This window comes from Diorhabda carinulata, chromosome 12, assembly GCF_026250575.1.
Source record: "Diorhabda carinulata isolate Delta chromosome 12, icDioCari1.1, whole genome shotgun sequence".
In the NCBI taxonomy this organism is placed as follows: Eukaryota; Metazoa; Arthropoda; class Insecta; order Coleoptera; family Chrysomelidae; genus Diorhabda; species Diorhabda carinulata.
In genome coordinates, this window is record NC_079471.1 from 5161805 (window position 1) to 5181243 (window position 19439).

General features: G+C 34.6%; 1 protein-coding gene across 2 annotated transcripts in view; it reads right to left on the bottom strand.

Annotated features, from left to right (window-relative positions):
- Nucleotides 1-19439, bottom strand: part of LOC130899996 (LIM domain transcription factor LMO4-B-like) — a 176120-nt gene that overhangs the window by 115672 nt on the left and 41009 nt on the right. For both annotated transcript variants that reach the window (XM_057810278.1, XM_057810277.1), the window contains exons 2-3: nucleotides 10228-10533; nucleotides 9817-10162 (exon numbers count right to left, since the gene is read on the bottom strand). In XM_057810278.1, the coding sequence (XP_057666261.1) occupies nucleotides 9817-10162; nucleotides 10228-10384 (503 nt within the window). In that variant the 5' untranslated portion in view covers nucleotides 10385-10533. The remainder of the gene's footprint in view (nucleotides 1-9816; nucleotides 10163-10227; nucleotides 10534-19439) is intronic.

Here is a 19439-nt window from a genome sequence, read left to right on the forward strand (position 1 = left end):
AAATTATCGTCTTCAGAAACTGAAGAAAAATTAAGTTTATCTACTAGTTTCTTCTAGCGTGAACATTGAGTTTAGTATAAATATCATCAATCGTTCGGGAAAATTCAACTTAGAACTTGAAGATCCATAAGATAACTGATAAACTTATAAAAATTTGAGAATGGTGGGAATATATACAAGAATATGGATATTAGATATTAAAAGAAACGAAGATAATAAAGATGAATAAACCCAGATGAAAATAGAAATAGGAGACGGTCTATAAACAAGGACCAACATATAACTTAGAAAAGGGAAAACAGCTAAAGTAGAAAAATAGAAAAATATTGTAAAAATGATTAAATAACAACTGAATATATACCAAATATGAAAAGGACAAGTTGTGGTAAAATAGAAGATTTCTACTGTGGTGGTCTACTATTGGTGATAACGCAAGTTTTTCTAAAAAAAAGAAAAAACTTCGAGAAAAAATTTACCATATAAATTCTAGACTCAATGTTCATCCACCATCTTCGGCTTCGAAAAGAACCAACTGCTAAAAAAAAGAAGGAATCTTTACAACAAATGAAGAAATGGAAGAATAGCAATCAGATTTTTAAATGGACATACAACCAAGCGATATACATGTTCGCCGAAGACAAATAGAGAGGACATTCCACGGATTTCATGCATATATCTGACACGCAAAAAAGAATATACAAAGTCATTTAATCAGGTCAGTAACAGATAGATATTGTATGGTATTGAAGCTATTATCAAAATATATAAAAATGATAGGCAAAGCAGAATTAAACAGAATCGAATACAGGGAATGACCAAGTAAACATTAAAAGTCCAGAAACATGGTAATAACGAAGGTAGGAGGAAATATCTCCACTAAGAAAGAGAAACTATGATGAAATGAGAAGGAACCTTCAACAGGAAATGGAAAATGTCGGTGGTGAAAAGGGATATAATAAAGGATGTGGTATTCTGCTGGAGTCACTCAGCTTCTTATACTCAAACTTGCTATCACTTCCTCGTAACCTAAGACCATGGTATCCAATCCTTTGGGGAAGCAGGTTCACAAATAAGGTTCAGAATACCCGATTTTAACTTAATCATATGAGAATTATATAGAATATACGCATCGGGAGCTTTAAGAAAGCCAGAAGAGGAGTTGGGTGATTCTAATGTGAACAAATAAGAACACACTTCAAAGCAAACAAAGATACAGGCAAGCAAAAGTTATCAATTACTGATAACGTAGGACATAAAAAGCATTGTAAGTATGTAACTATGTTAAGCATAGAATTCCTGTTATTATTTTCATGTATAACCGATTGCTTCTTTATGAAACAATTCAAAATGTGAATTGAAACATGTCATGAGAAAGTTATGATGCACTCGTCGAAAAAACAAAATGATTCTGAATTAGATTCTTGACGAATTTCTAAAACTAATAGAAAAGTTGAAAAATGTTATTCTTTACGTGCTCTATCCCGTACGTCTATTGATTTCACATAAATATCGAAATAGATTTCAGTGTTCTCTGCTTTTATGTATAAACGAGCACAAATAATAGAAAAAGAGACTCGGAAAGGAACATCCTGTTAACCAGAAAAGCAGTCACGTGCCAGCAACTGCGTTCGTTCGAGAATGACAGACGTGAACATAATTTGACAGCAAATAAGAACAGGGGGATGAAAATGATTGCTAGGGGAAGAAACGATTAGGTAATCTAATAGAAAATGTCATGTCACAACGAGGTGTTAGTGGCTAACGGCGGAGCCTCAATTCTAAAACCTCATGCCTTAAGCCGACATTTTGTGAGAAATAAATTTTAACGATGACTAAATCAAAATTTACTCGAGCGTTTTTTTTTTCTCTTGTTGTCTCTTCTCCTCCTGTTTTTATACTGGTTTGATTTTTACGGATAAAAATAATAAAAAACATCGCGGATTTACTAGGATTTAGATCTTATTTGTATTCTTAGAATTTTTAATATAAACTATTTTACATAGAAAATAAAACACCCAGTATAGATGAGTTTGTTATAACAATTTTTTCTATACACGTGTCTTAGGATTAGTCAACTAATCTATCAGAATTTATAAAAAAAAATTAAAATTTAGAATAAAACGGAAAACGTTTGAACTCGACGATAATTTATACCTCATTTTAGGCAAATTTTAGCTCATTTCAATGTTCCGATAGATCCTGTGGAGGATGGGTCTTTTTCCAATGTATTCAGGTGTGTGCTATGGGTGAAAAGATCAACTAATATATGGTCTCAAGGCAACGAAACAACTACATATGGTAAATAGTCAAATAAGGTAGTAAGTAACTCTGATGAATACCAAAAGTGAATTACAAAATTTCGACAGTGTGTTGCAAATGTCTGGCCAAAGAAAATTAAGCTTCTTGCTGTTTTTCTCGCCATTTTAAGGCCATCATAAATGCCCAAGAAGAATAAAATTCTGTAATTTTTAATTTGGTACATCATATCGTGTTAATAAATTTTCTGTTATATTAATTATAAAAACTGTTGGTTGATTATTATTTATATACGAGGTCTGGCTATTAAATAACGATACTGCGCGCCTAGAGGGCGCCCTAGATGGGCGGGTGTTTTTTCTCGTGCTGAAAACCATGTGTGAGGAAAACAGAAGCAATGTATCAATCCGAAATTTTTCGTTAAATCGAAAAAAACTCCGACTGAGTGCTATAAATTGTTGCAAGAGGTCGATGGGGACAATTCTCTATCTCGTGCGCGCGTTTTTGAGTAGTGTAAACGCTTCAATGAGGGCCGAGAGAGTAAATCAAAATTCAAGGCAATATTTTACGACATTAACGGTATCGTGATTACTGAATGGGTTCCAGAGGGTCAGAAAGTGACCACCAGACTTACTATTTGTCAGTTTTGGCAACCCTGCGAGAACGAGTTCGTACACAACGCCCTCAGTTGTGGAAGAACAACTCCCTATCTGTGAAGCAATATTTGACCAGTAACCGCACTCCAGTATTCGAACAACCCGCCGTACTCACCAGATCTGGCAACGTGTGACTTTTTTTGTTTCCGACAATAAAATCTACTTTGAAAAGTTTAAGTCTATGGAAGCGGTGAAGCAAAAAACGGCAGAGCTCCTAAAGGCTTTCACTAAAGAAGACATCCAGCACTGCTTCGATCAATGGAAAAAATGTATGGAAAGGTGTGTGGCGAGGGGAGGGGAGTATATTGAAGGAGAGCATTCGAATGTAGAATAATTTTTATAATAAAACCTTTTTTCGTAACCAGTCTCGTTATTTAATAGCCAGACCTTGTAAGATGCATTTACTAACTGTAGTTTGAGTCGTTTTTAAATAGATTTGACGATTTTATTAAAAAATTCTTCAACGTATTTTAGGCCTAAGGACTGTAGTTTCCAACTTGTCATTCTTGAGATGTTGATGTCCATGTATCCATCCATCGTTTTGGAGGTCTTCTTAAAGGTCGTCGTGTCCTTGGTTTACCGTCTCGTGCGATCTTTGCTAATCTTTCTATGGACATTCTGTCCTCGTGTTCGTTCCAAAAAATTCACTAAAAGGTAATTTTCTTATTTCCAATTAATTGCAATAGACTCTTTGTTATAGATTGAATGATATATTTTATCTGGTAAAGAGCCAAAATTCGCCGAAAGCTTCATTGGTACTGTACGGAGGTTGACGAAACTTAAATATTGCTGGACAAGTATTCATTTTGGAGCTGACACTCATGCACCAAAGACATTGGGGAAATGTATAAAATACACAATCTATTGCACATTATTTTTCACACCTTTGGCTCTCAGCAAATATTTCATTTTTCTTACTTGTAAGTTATTCTCTATCAATATCAGCGGCAGAACTTCCAAACCTCATGTAGCTGAAGAGAAGATCTGACAAAACCACATGGTGATTTAGTGAAAACTTCACAAAGACCAAACGCTGGCCACTCACTATATTTTTCTCAGTACTCAATCGTTGAGAAATGAATGCAATGATTTTATTTATGTACCATAATGGCATATAATCAGCACTGGAGAAACCATAGATTCTGAGGTATTCTCATAAGTGCATACATGGTTAATTTAATGAATGTAGAATCCCCAAACATCAAAGATCGAGTACGTTTGTGGAGTACCCATATGCTTAACGCACGTTTGTTCTTATGTAGAAATTATAGTGATTGTAGGACCTAAAATAATGTTTAGTGATGCTTGTTTTACCTTTGTTTTTTTATCTCATTAGGTTCTTCTATCCACGTGGTTCACGAAAGGTTAAATGTATCGAACTTTCACTAGTATGCAAATAGAAAGTCCAATACACTGTATTGTATATCCACTGGGTGCTCGAGGAAAATGTTGGCCGGCATTTTTAGTTATATACTTCAAAAACAGTTTGATGATTTTGCACACTCATTTCCGACGATATTTGAATATATCTCTTTGTTAGCAGACACGTAGGATGCTCCTGGTATCTGCTATTGTTAAGAGAATATTTTGCGCACAGACCACGAAAGATCTTTAATCGGTACAAGATACCAGTTACCTCATATTTATAAAGATAAATAATTTTGTGATTTTTGTAATCAACTTTTGTCAATAACTGACAATTTATTTTACTGTCTTCTTCGTTTATCATCGAACATGGCATTTATTAACTTTATATTCTTGCTATTTCGTCGCCCAACTGTTGGCGTATTATTTTGGAACCCCGTATTAGATCGACCGTCTGGTGCATGTTGAATCAAATCCCACTGACGGCACAGATTACTTTCTATTTCGTTACCTCCATTACCGAGCGACAAGTTTTAGCCATATTAACTTGGAGAAATACGTTTGAATCAAATATTACGGGATTTCGGTGTGCAGCACGCCTGAATTACTAGCGCACTGTCACCGGCCACCCATTTATAATTGTTTAGTAGGAAACCAGATTTGTTGGCCGACGAGGCGATAGCTGAACGTCGATACCCGATAAAAATGATTAAGGTTTGATGGGGAGAAATTAAAACCGTGTGAGATATTGGTACGTGTATACGTTTCATGATTTGTTCCGCAAAATTAGATTTGTACGATTTTTTGAGATATTGTACAAGTTTCATAATAAGTGTGATGTTCAATAAACTAATGCTTGTTGAAAGATTTTTACTATAATCGTTGGAGGCTATCCAGATATTGATTTCAACGGATTCATTTCAACAGGAGTCCATATTCAACTGATAGTTATTTCAACACTTGGAAACAAACATTTTAATATACAAAATAACTTAAAATCAAGACCAAGCCCAACGTAAACTGAATAGAAAATGTTTGTGGGATGTGAGGAAAAATCGATATACTCGTAGCAGACGATGTAGTATTAATAGCAATAAATGAAAATATAAATATCAAAAATTGTAGTGGAAAAAGAGGGCATGCAATCCAAGCCTCAACTAACGAGTTCTAGTTGGACTTGTCAGAAGCCCTGGTGGAAATTTGTAAAATCGGAAGTTCCCATATTGTATTAGGAGTGGCTGTAAAAACTGGAAAACAGAGAATGAGAAAATAAGCCTCACTGAAGAAGACAAAACAATAAAAAAGTCATTGAGTACCTCGGGCAACAGACCTTCTACTGTTTCGAATGAGTAAATGGAAAGGCCAAAGTAAGACGATAATAATTAGGGGCATATCCAAGATTAAAGTTCAAAAAAGTATATTCAAAGAATAAACAATGATATAAATTTTATATGAAAATAAAAACTAGATAATGGCCAGCATTGAATAAAATTCCTTGAAACATTCTTCTGAAGCCTTGTGGAGCAAAAAAGTTGCCAAAAAAACAAAAATGGATAAATTTCATGTAAGAGAATTAAGTATGTGAACTTTATACTTTAAGATATGAAGATTTATGATTATATTTATATACGGAATAGAGCACGAAAACAATTCCAATATAATACAAAGGAAAAACTGACCTGACTTGGTATCGAATCTTATATTGCTTCAGTGGAAATAAATATCTTCCACAAATGAATAAGTTGCTGATAACTTACCGTTTTTTCTCTATAAATCAATCTCGAAATGTTTTTTTTCATCATTATTCATTTTGCAATGAAAAAATTACGTTTTCTCAAGTTCCTTTCTATATTTTTCAATGTTAAATTTTACTTCAACACCCACAAATCAAAATGAATCCGTTATATTCAGAACGGCCAACAATAACGAAGCCACACCTATGAGTATAAAATAATTACAAATAGGTTGACGGTCCAATTCTTCGTTCCGGATACGATAAATAATATATATACGAGCGTCATTTTTAAGGCTATTAAATATGATTTACTGCGTGAAATAAATAATGTTCCGAACTGGCGAAAAAATGTTCATATGTCAAATATCCTTAATCTAAACAAGACAAATGACAAGAACTTTTTTCATATATAGCCACCCACACCATCGTATCACCTAGAAAGTGGGTGAAATATTGTATAAAAGCAGTGCTGTAACGAACAGAAGCGTTGTAATCCCCTCGGTGGATGGAATAGGGCGTTGAAGCAGGAACTGAGGATTCGAAACTTGAAATTGGAGATATTCTTGAAATTAGAAAAAATACAATGAGAGAAAAATTGATATAATTCCCCATATTGAGCTTTAGACGTTACCACTACAAATCTTGATTCATAAAATGATAAATCAATCGGCTTTCTAGAAACTATTTGAATATTCAAATGGTACCTTTGTCTCAAACTACATCGGAACATAAAGATGTGAGTGTGTAGAAAACTAGTGTGAGAAAGTTACTTTCTATCGAGTCATATACGTTATTTTGTCTACGAGCAAAGATGAATTATACTAATCCTTGTAAATAAACTAATGCATAGTGTATATGTAAAACAACAGAAGGTTCTGTGACAGCTAGTAGAAGCGTAACGAAGCCTGTCAAATTAATCACTTGGTGTATCCTACGAGATGGAAGTAACCTCGAGACGTTGAGAAAAAGAAGAATTTGAGCATCCACCGTAGTGCGGCAAATGCTGAGGCTGTTACGTTGGAATTTCTGAAACTGTTGGTAATATTCATACTGAATACACTGTTTACACCTGAAGACGGTAACTTGTTTATCGAAACGCGCGTCAGAGAGTGTAATCGTGAGTGTTGGTGTAGGGTGTTGCTATTCAAGACCTTCCACATTGTTGGCAGTAGCAGATACCTACTTTGAGGATCTTTAGGCACAAGTTTATCATGCAAATTTATGTTTACTGTATTTTTCTGCACCGTGGAGATCATATTACCCCATATACTACCATAATAAATAATAAAATAGTGTGATTTTGAGGCCAATGTTGTGAAATGAAAATTCGAAAAGATTCTCGTTAGGAACATTGCGTTCAATTTTCTTGCTTTTCAATTAATTAAACTCTTTTTATACCCTTATCTGACACTGTTTTACCGGGTTATTCGAATAATGAGAAGAGTGAGTTTAATGATATTTATTTTGCCACAAAATCATAATGTTTGGCGGGAATATAATTTAAACAAACTCCTACGTTAGATATCAAAAAAATTGGGATGTATTACCAAAAGCGATGAGCTCCATGTCCAGCAGAACATCAGCTTGGTTAGGCAAGCAATGAATACCACAGACCTCAGCGCAACTATTAAACTGTTGAACAAGACAAAAATTCAAGAGATCTGGAGCTCTGCCAGAAGAAGATTCGAAGCGCTGAGGTGGAACATCCAGTGAAGATAATCACATAGTTTTATGGTAACGAATGTAGTATACTTTAAATAAATACCTACGTTCGAAATCTATAACATTAAATTTTAAGTATTGCCAAGAACCGTAAGTTCCAAGTCTAGTAGAGCAGCAGCCTGGGGCAAGCAGTGAAAGCCACTCGGTACAAGAAAGTTGAATCAGAAAAATCTCATCGAAAATCATTGAAAAAGAGTTTTGAAGAGCTGCGGGAGGACTTATCCACATCCAGCAAAGATAATCATATAGTTTTGCGGTAAAAAATTGAATATAATTTAAATGAATACCTACGTTCCAAAGTCTAGCATAGCAGCAGCCTAGGAGAGTAGAAAACGTCACTTGATACGATAGCACCCAGTATATCTAGCGTGAGTTGAACTAGAAGAAGCATTGGAAATTATTAAAGAAACAGGAAAAGATTTGAAGATCTGAGTAACAATCCTAACATTCAGTAAGTAAATATAATTAGATAGTATTGCCGTAAAATTGGAGTGTAATTTGAATAAGTGCCTACTGGCCAATTTTAAAATATTGAGATATATTTCCAAGTCTAGTAGATTAGTATCCTGAGCGAATGCCACGTTGAAGACTCAGAAGATTCTAAGAGCTAAAGACCCATCATAACAGCCAATTGAGCTTCTGAGTAACCTTAATGTCAAATAAATGAAGTAGTTACTTTGTCTATCAGAAAAGTTTCTAAAATTCGGGTATACTTATTTCAAAATGAAATTTTCAGTGTACGAAACTTTCTTAATTCGCCCTTTATCTCATATAACAGTCAGGCGTCTATTCGTATTTGGTGGTTCCCGGACTTTGCTATATTGCACCTTCGGATTATCCCTAACGGTGTCAACGGCCACCATTTATTATTGTTTCGGCGAAAACTCAATTTGTTAGGCGAAGCACGAACGCGTCCATCCCGTATGTCGTGGCGCGATGCCTCGATGTCTGATAAAAATAATTGAATTTTGATGGTTATGCATTAATCAGATACAGATGTGTCGTCCACTTATCGCAATGTTATAGATTCTTTCAAGTTATTGCAGAAATTCTATATAAAATTCACAGTTTAGTAACAAAAATAAAATGGAATGCAGTTACCAATAGTTATTACTGAATAATTAAAAAAAATTAACCACGGCCGATGATCAGTATGAAATTTTCAGGATTTACTAACATGGCCATAAAAAACGTAGAAAAAAAATATCCAAACCGTACCAACCCTGGAACAATCCCCAATCATCCCCCCACTTATTCAGCTGTAAGGAAATATTTAAATAAAAATAACCAAGGCCGATGATCAATATGAAATTTTCAGGATTTACTAACAAAGCCATAAAAGGCGTAAAACAAAAAATATCGAGGCCATACCACTCTCGGAACAGCCTCTAATCATCAATTAACCAAATCCAAAAAAATTAACAACGGCCGAGAATGGGGCTCAAAGGAAATCAGTGATGTCAATTTATGTCACATATTTGCTTTATCTGATTTTGAAACATCCCCCCACTCACGCAGCAGTAAGCAAATAATTTAAAAAAATGAACCAAGGCCGAGGACCAATCTGAAATTTTCAGGATTTACTAAACAATGGCATAAAAAACGCAGAAAAAAATATCCAGACCGTACCACCCACGGAACATCCCCTAATCATCACTTAACTCTTGCAGTTGCTGGGTAATAATTAAATAAAAATTAACAACGGCCGAGGATGGGGCTAAAAAGAAATCAGTGATGTCTATTTATGTCACATCTTTGCTTGTTACTGCTTTTGTAACAAAAATCGAGACACCACCAATTTTATTAGGTTTAACAGGGTGGTTCTTCACAACTAAGTAAAAATTTCTGGAACCTTTGGCGATATTCATACTGAACACCACCAGTACACCAACACTCACAATTACACTGTCTGAGGCGCGTTTCGATAACAAAGTTATCGTCTTCAGAGACTGAATGTAAACAGTCCAATGCTCATAGTTTGGCAGCGTAGTTTTGGTTTTGTTACCAGTAAATGTTTTTAATGACCAGAAAGGACTTTATAAGGAACCTACTATTTTTTCAACACACCATTGAAAAACTTACCTCATATAATCCTGTTTGCACAATATCATTCCTCCTTTCGTGAAACACGACGCTCCTAGATCAGCTAACATCGCGGCACAACACGTACACTTAAGACAACTATTGTGCCAATATCGGTCCAACGCGTGTAATAAAAATCTTTCGACTATTTTTCCACCACAACCCGCGCAAACTTTCACTGTGTTGTTGTTATTATTGTTATTAGTATTGTTGTTGTTATTGTTGTTCGTTAAAGAAGGATTGTGATGGGGGATATGTGGTCCGTCGGATGGGGGTCCGGCACTGGTAAACGCCGGGTGTTGGTGGTGTGTATGTGGGTGCTGATCGTGGGGGCCTCCACTGTGACCTGCGAAAAACATTATAATATAAAAATTCCCGGTTAAAGACAATATAAGATAGATTTTAACTCACCTATTGTTCCAATAGGATGTCCATTCGTCGCATGCATCCTAGCATGCGGCGGTGGTCCTCCTGGACCAGGATGTCCGTGGTAATTATTATTATCAGGAGAAGGAGGATGCGGAGATGTTAGTTCCGGTCCTCCATAAGGATGATAATGAGGATTCATTGAAGCAAGAGCGCTGGCTGCCAGTTTGACGGATGGAGCGCTGTACGCAGCGCGTACTACTACTAACAAACAATAACTTTCTGGTTCCTTAGACTAGATTCGAGTGACGATTACCCGACTGTAGGCAGCTACTTTAACTTCTCTAAACTCTGAAACAATGAAACGAACTATAAATGATGTGTTATTATATAATTTTAGTATGAAACGCATCAGTTGTTCTGACTAGCACGATTATTATAAATTTTGGTTCGTAATATCACTTATCTAATTGTATATTTACATTGTTGTCAAATCTTTCGTGTTTATTTGAAAAATAGGAAAGGTTGAATCGATGCCAATATTCCGTAATTGATTACCATTTAATGTAAGCTGCGAGTGCCTAACTTTCTATCCACAAATGGATAAGAACATAATGGTAACTAGCAAAACATCGTAAAAAAACAGGACTATTGATTTAACTCTAAAAGTTAGTGTTTTGAAAGATATAATTTATAGGATTGTTAAAAATCAACTTCTCCATATCCAAACTGTACTAGTACTCCTACCAGCAAGTCGCTAATCGCGGGTAATAAATTCCGTAGTCTATTTTTAGTACAGATGGAATAGGAGTAAACCCGAAATTAAATTGGGCGCTTCTGATTTTCTAGATTATCAAAGGTTTTCGGTTGGTTATTGAATAATCCTAGCAATTCTTAACATAATTATAAGCACGGGTTTTCGAAATTTTCAACAGCGAATAACTCGAAAACTAAGAGGAATTCGAAAAAACTGCCTGAACAAAAAATGTAGAGCACAAAATTTTCTACAAAAAAGGTCTTCAGTCATTTTTTCGATGGATCCACTATTTCTGAGTAAATCACCCTCAACGCCGAAAGCCGTAGCATCCGCTCGCACATTCCCGCCAGTGCGAATCCAAGTCAATTTATGTTCCAGGCACAAATGGAAACTGCTCCAACCCTTGGAAAATTGTCGAAAATTGAGATGAAGAGGAATATTGGCCACATAAGCACTTGCAGTATCAATGGATATATTTCATCACTCGTCATATAAACAAGCAAATCCAACGAGAAATTTGTCGTATTATTATCAATATTTTCACGTATATAGCACACATCAACTACTTCTTGGTTTCAAATGAACTAACTTTCAAAAAACGCGATCGTTTTCGGTCAATATTCACAGACTTCTTAATAGTTTCTCTTTCACAAAAATGTGGAGCTTAGAATCTCAGCTTCGAGTTTATACAAGAACATTCTCAGGATGGTGTATCTTTATTCTTGCAATTTTAAAAATGCACAGAACGTTCCAGAATGTCCCGTTTTTCCGTAAATATGTCCTTAAATATCCAAGATTGAGTTTCTACGAAAATTCGAAATTTTGTATTTGTAAAAGCGCGTTACACAAAATCGATTGCGAACCCCTTATTACAGTTCTGTTCATTTGTATTATGGGAACATTCAAAATGATAATCAAAAAAATTTTGAGGTTAGCAACAAATACCTGGGATACTTTTTGGTACTCTACATTTTTTGATACGGCAGTTTTTTTCAAATTCCTCATAGTTTTCGAGTTTTTTGCAGTTTTTGCTCAAACTCGACTAATTTGCCTGTACTATTTTATGTACGAGTACTAAAATCTAATTGCTTATGGAAATCTTCACGTTCATGTAAAATATTATTACAGAATAATCTAAATATTTCCTAAAATTTTCATAAATACGAGGTCTGGTTACTAAATAACGAGACTGCGCACCTAGAAAGCGCCCTAGACGGGCGGGTGTTTTTTCCTCGTGCCGAAAACCAAGTGTAACGAGAAACAGAAGTAACGTATCAATCTCAAATTTCTCGTTAAATTGAAAAAAATTCCGACTGAGTGCTATAAATTGTTGCAAGAGGCCTATGTGATCAGTTCTCTATCTCGTGCACGTGTTTTTGAGTGGTGTAAGCGCTTTAGTGAGGGCCAAGAGAGCACTGAAGATGACCAGCGTCCAGGTCGCCCTGAGACTGTTTCAACTTCGGAAAAAATGACCAACATCAACCAAATTTTGCGTGCAGATCGTCGATGAGCATCCGGATGATTGCCGAAGCTGTGAATCCCGATAAAGAAACGGTTGGAAAAATTTTACACGAGGAATTACTCATGACAAAAGTCGGTGCGAAAAATCTGACTCCCGACCAAAAGCTCTTGCGTCAACGGGTCTGCTCAGATTTCCTTGAAAGGAAAAAACTGCAGAGCTCCTTAAGGCTTTCCATTTAGTCCAAGTTGTGTCCTCTTCATCTTCATTTAATGATTACAAACATTAATACTTAATTGTTTCAAATCATTTATGTAAAAGTGTTGATGACACAGTGGAATAAGTTAGTAGTATTTCGAATAGAAGATCATTTGTAACGAAAACCTTGAAGATAAGTGCATGCGTTCTTCTTTAAAGAATTTCTTCTTGCCACGGTTCAGATGATAAAGATTACCTTGAAATAAGTCCTGGAAACGTTTAAAAGAAACAGGTTTTCGCTGGAAAAAGCAAATATTTTAACTGCTTGCTAAACTGTACCATCAATTCTCCCGAAAAAGATATTTAATAATAAAATATAAAATCAGCATGCGCATGAGATACGATTCCATTGACAGGAAGTCTTTACTGCTAGCTATTCGGGTAAACACTAACATCTGCTGCACTAACTATAACATACCAGTTTATAACCTCTAAACGTTAAAGTCTAGGTCCCTTCTATTTCTTGTAACTTTAGGTTCTGCTGGTATAAAGAACTGAGAGAATATTGACCACCTTGTGTACTTGAAATTGATCAATGTAACATTTAATTTTGAATTGATGTGATAGTTCAAATTTTAGAGCGTCTATAATCAGCACACCTGTATAATAAAATTTCAAGATATTTCAGCCCGAAGTTACAATTCAAATTCGTACAAGATGCCATGAAATTTGTTATAGTACTGATCAAAAATGATAATGACCCTTAATAACCATAGTAAACTTTCAGGTAAAGAATGCTATCAACTCTTTACAATCTATCTCTGTGGATCAAATGGAATTGATAAAAACCGGGTCTGGGAATTCTTTAGCATAAATTATGACATTTAATAAGTGTATAGTCGCATAAGAGGCTTCGGGTGCTTTCAAACATGAAATCATCTCAAATATGCATACAGGTGTTTGCTTTCATAGCTTTAGGTGTTTTGAGGGACTACAAATTTTTAGAGGATTCTTTTGATACATGATTCTGTTTATTGCGAACGAAACCATTTATTTCTTCATATCTCAGTGTTGATTGGAGAAAATTATTTACTTGATTTATATTCATGATCTTCCAAATATAATTTATATCCACATAATATACAAGATGTACTCGATAAACATCTCAAAGTTTCAGTTGTATATAAAACTCGTTCGTCATTGATGAATTTCTCTTTGGATTTAATCACAAGAAAAGTCGAAATTTCATGGAAAGTATGTCTCAAATAGGTTAGCTTCATATTATGGGAATAGAAGAGCTCTCCGAAAACGATGTATGAAAATATGAAAGCGAAAGAAGATAATTTCGTCGAATGTGTCACAGTCGATTATTGTTATTCACAAGATAAGTGACAAAAATTATGAGAAAGTAAATTTTTATCTCATTAGATATCACTACTATTCAACATGTCTTATGAATTATAATTTGATCATGTTTGGTAGCTCTACTATAGTCCAAGATGACCCTTATAATCCAACCTGGAAGAGCTAGAATCAACCACGGATGTATTCAGATTTTAAAAGGAAACAAAAATTCTTTCAAATTTATCTAATAGTTACGTAAATATAAGTTACACTTGATTAATTATATAATTTATTACTATTTAACACTTACATGTGATCTTACGTATCATAAGACTTTTGTTTTTTTTTTGGGTAATTTATTTTTGATGTTTATAATCCCAAATTCTTGTCCTCACCTTATGATCCAATTTAGTATAGATTGGAACTTCCGATTGATCAATTTTTTTAACATAGAGTTAAGTTTGGAATGCGAATCGATAAAAATATTATAAAAAGACTGGGTAAACAGTTGAAACACATGAAAAATTAAATAGCAGGAATTAAAATTAGACTTAGAAATATAACTTAGACGTACTTTTCAAATAGAACTTTTGCTTTTTCACCCTATGTATGTGCATTCTCATCACAATAAACTGTAACTCACTGAAATGGTGTATTCCTATGGTGGAAAATATTGTGAACCATCGTAAATATTTACACTCGATTGGTTTTGACAAAAATGAATCTAGTATATTGGAAACAATTTCTTTAGTTCATATTCTTGATTCTCTTTTAACGAATATTTTGGAAAAATCGACTCAAGTTGCAAGGTCGCGGTCAAAAGTCTCTGCCAATAAATCTGTAGCCTCAATCCTTTTTTTGATTTCAGCATCTATTAGCCATTAGTCTTAGCTGTGCTCTATGTGTTTATTTAGTTAGTTTTTGGCAAAGAAAAATTATCAAACGGAGAGGAATCTTAAACAATGAAAAATGGTTATAATTAACAGTAAAGGAAATACAAGCTATCAATAATTAGTTTTCCCTCCTAATAACTGCTTCCAATGAAAATATCATGGATCGAATGAGTTTCTTCACTAGATCTTGTTTGATGCCATTCCATTCTTAAGTGAGTGCCGTTTTGTGGTTTGATTTCGAAGCTGGTGCAGGATTTCTAGCCAAAACTTTTCTTTCAAGTCCCATAAATGTTCCATAGGATTTATATCCGCTACGCGCTGGCTAATCTATGGTGGCAACTTCGACATCCTATAAATACTGCCGTACGAAACGTTCATTGTCCTAAATTAGGAAGAATTTTTCGTAGGGAACAACGTCATCCCCAAAAATTTCTTCTATGTATCGGTTCGAAGTTAATCCCCCCGCTCCATCACCAGTTTCAATAATTTCATTGAAATGTTTGTCCAAACCTTCCAGGAACCCTTCTAAAAGCCACGTTTTATGCAATACTTCAGTGGACTCGTCCTCTTCTATCGCTAACATGCAGAGACACGCTGGTTTCGTCTATGAAGAGAACGATGTCCCATTGTTTGTCAGTCCAGTTTACTTGGTCTCTGACAAATCTTATACGAACGACTCAGTATTTTGGGGTTAATTTTGGACCAGTAGCCGGCCTTTTTGGCTCAATGTTACCTTTTTCGGAGCTCATATTGGACTTGAACACCAGTGAGAGCCTGATTTCTAAGCGATGTGCTGAGAACGGATCTCTCTCGGATGTGTTTTGACAGCCAAAATATTTTCTCAGTTATTTTATTAAGAATATTTCCAATTTTTTCCAAATTTTAGAATTTGTCACCACGATAATCGCCATTCAAGAGTTAAGAAGCGATAGCAATATTAAGTGAAGCTATTAATGCCTGCGTTGGGGTTCTAATATCATAGGCCAATTCTTCATTAAGGGAAAATCTATTGGGAGTGCAATATTTAGATGTGAATAACAGGTACTTATTTTAAAAATTTATTCATTTAATTTTTAAACTTATTTGTTGTGATTTCTTTCAGTTAATATTGTTAGAAATAAAGCTCCATGAAACAGGTAGTGCAAAATTGACATTTTTGCCTAAAATCAAGTTTTTTGCTCAATTTGGTCACAAAAAATAGGAGAAAATGCTAATTTATTGTTAAATAGTGGCTGAGTAGTGAAAATAAATAGTTAACCAAGCACTAGAAATAGCTGAAAATAACAGCATTTTTGGCATTAGATTGAGCCAAAAAAATCGATTTTTTAGAAACCAATTAGCAACAAATTTTACCCATTTTTATTTTCTATCCCTTTTGCACCTCCACTCAGTTTATTTTGGATCCCATATTTACTAATTATCGTTTTATTATGCCTGATAGACACGATATCTTCGCATGAGTTTGGATACTGCTCGCCTTTACTCGCCTCGCTTCCTTATCACTTCGCTCCGTGTGCGGTATTTCGGACTTAAGTCAAAAGAATGTAAATTAAATCTAGAGTATGGATGGTAAGAACCATAATTTTAAGGTGTTTGTGATTATTTGCTTGTGTAGATTCATAATGTATGAAAGTGGAGCTTCACCATAGTGAATTGGTAGGTCTTTGAGTAGATTACCATTTTACAATTCCATTAGGATTTGTTTGGTGATAACTAGAATTCCGGACTCTGCATATTTTTGGCGTAAAAATATGTTTAAAATACGTTGTACACAAAAAGATAATAAACTTCTTAAAGAATTATTGTAGTCAGTTATTTAAGGATAATAAAATAAATGGTAAATTATTTTGATTATTTTATTTATGAGAAATTGCATAAAACCAAGAAGATGTAGTAGCTAAAACCTAAATATTATAATTGAAGATGTTATAAAAACGAGTATTTACAACAAAACTAAACACATCCCACTTGTATCTAATTAAGAAAATCACCGGGTATCTCTCCCATAAAATAAATTGATTTAAACCAATTTCTGTAGAAGTTATATAGGTATATTTCGTTATCCTACGTCGTAAATTTGCTCGTAAAATCTCACGGATCGTTCGTGCACCTTTTTCGCAACGAGGCAAATTAAAAAATGGCCGGCGAACAGAAGAAATAATACCTGTATAACTCAATAATAACACCATCTGATTGTTCGAAAATGTACCATTTTCTGCGGGATAATTGGTGTGAAGCCCCGAGATTCTCCATCTTACGACGCATGATTATGATTTATCACTAAACGTATATTTTTGATTATTTTTCTACTAATTCGTTTTGTACTAATTTAGAGGAAGCTTTTTTTTGTTGCTTCTGAGTGTTTTGTGATTAATGTGAACGTAATTACTGGGTATATCTAAAAACATATGTTTACTTTACAAACGAATTTCGAAAATATACGATAGTTGTCACAAATTAACTAAGATTGTTGAGATTATGTATTCAATTACGAGTTTCCCTGGTTTATTTCAATATAGAATAGCAGAAACAGAAAACAGTTTGTAGATTAGACTAAAACACTGTATGAAGCTCCCATTACGAGGTCTGACTATTGAATAACGAGACTGGGCGACTATCATCAACCAAACTCTGCGTGCAGATTGTCGAATCAGCATTCGGATGATTGCCGAGACTGTAAACACCGATAAAGAAACGGTTAGAAAAATTTTAAACTATGAATCACACATGACAAAAGTCCGTGCCAAAAATCTGACTCCTGACCAAAACCTCTTGCGTCAAAGATTCTGCTCAGATTTCCGTAAAAGGTTAGAAAAAAATCTGCTTTGAAAGGGACCCGGTTTGGGTCGATAGAAGCGGTAAAGCAAAAAAAGGCAGAGCTCCTAAAGGCTCTTACCAAAGAAGACTTCCAGCACTGCTTCGATCAATGGAAAAAACGTATGGAAAGGTGTGTGGCGAGGGGTAGTACATCGAAGGGGAGCATTCGATTGCAGAATAATTTTTATAATAAAAGCCTTTTTCGTAACCAGTCTCGTTATTTAATAGCCAGACCTCGAATTTCCAACATTAAGTCGTCGGAGGTGAAAAATGGGGATAGACAATCCTAAGCGAAGAGCTAAAATGTTTACTTGACTTCTTCTATCAATATAGGCAGATAATATTTTAAGAAGCTCAGCGACTGTTACTTGCAAAAACTTGTATATTCGTTATTCAGTATGACAAGCCGAGACTTGCCGTTGCCGCGCCGGCCGCCGTCCCGACAGCAACGCTTGCTGAGACGTGCAAATTGATACGACTTGAGGTGTAATCAGTGATTGCCAGTGTCGCAAAATTGAGTACCTACCTGCCTATTTGCTATGGATTTAGGCAAAAGCGCGTTTCCCTCGTCATATCCTGTCGACAAAAGTTTTAGTGCTGTTACAGTTATTAACAAAACAAAAGGAGCATTTTGAATGGGAAGTTGGATAGAGTCGCTTTTTCTATTGGCGAATTTTTCTTTTTTGATATCCACTCACAGCACAATCTATTTGTTTATTTGATTTATTATAGTATAATTAACTTTTTTAACTTTTTTCTGAAACTGTAAATTCGTCGTTGGATCTCAGCCACAACGCAAGTTTCCATAGATAGATCTAATATTCACTTTTTTTCGAGAGTTGGAAATTGGTAGTAATCTAACTGCAGGAGGGTCCACCTGATCCAGCAACATTTTGAAAGTGGTCTATGAAACAAATGATTTAGACGAAAAGATATTCGTCATAACGTTTTTTTAAAATTATAAAACTACGTACATTTTATAGTTTTACGTTTTACAAAAAGTGTATTAGGAAAACATTTCGTAGTTCATGATAACCAATCATTTATATTTCGAGGTTTCTTCTATTATTTCTACCTGCTCAAAAATTGAAACCCACAATTATTACTTATTTCACAAAATCTTACTGGACTTAATAATACCCTGCCCTCAATATCCAACATTTCGAAGAATATCCCTTTTGTTTCCATTCCAGACGCCATAATCTTAGACAGGGGGCGGGTAAGTGCCTATTTTAAAGCCGCCACAAAGGTTTAAATTACCATTTAGTACTAGTAATTAAATGGAAACAACAACAAGAGATCAATATCGTAGTACCGTGTCTGAGATCGGTGATATTTTCAAAGAACCGCCTTAGGGATTCTCTTGTGAATCTTATCGTGTATAAATTATGAGCGTTTTTTTTTAACGTTTTAATATCTTGACTAAGTACATTTAAAATGATTTATTATTATTTATTGAATGCAAGTCCTACAGAGTGACCAGACACATAGATTAAAACTTTACAAATCAGTTATTACTTCACGTAATCTAATGTAATATTTATTTATAGTGGTGGGGTGAATTCATAAGCACTATCTCTCATAAACTTAATTTATTCAAACACTTCACACTACACTTATCTAACTTATCACTAATACTTATTCAAATTCTTCGGTTACTTTCTATTTTGTTCTGTTCTCCATGATTATTTATTATAAACTAAGTGCAATAAATAAACTCGTTTGTATATACAAACTAATTCCTCAAAAATTCTATAAAATAAAGGAACAAAACAAATAAATAAATAAG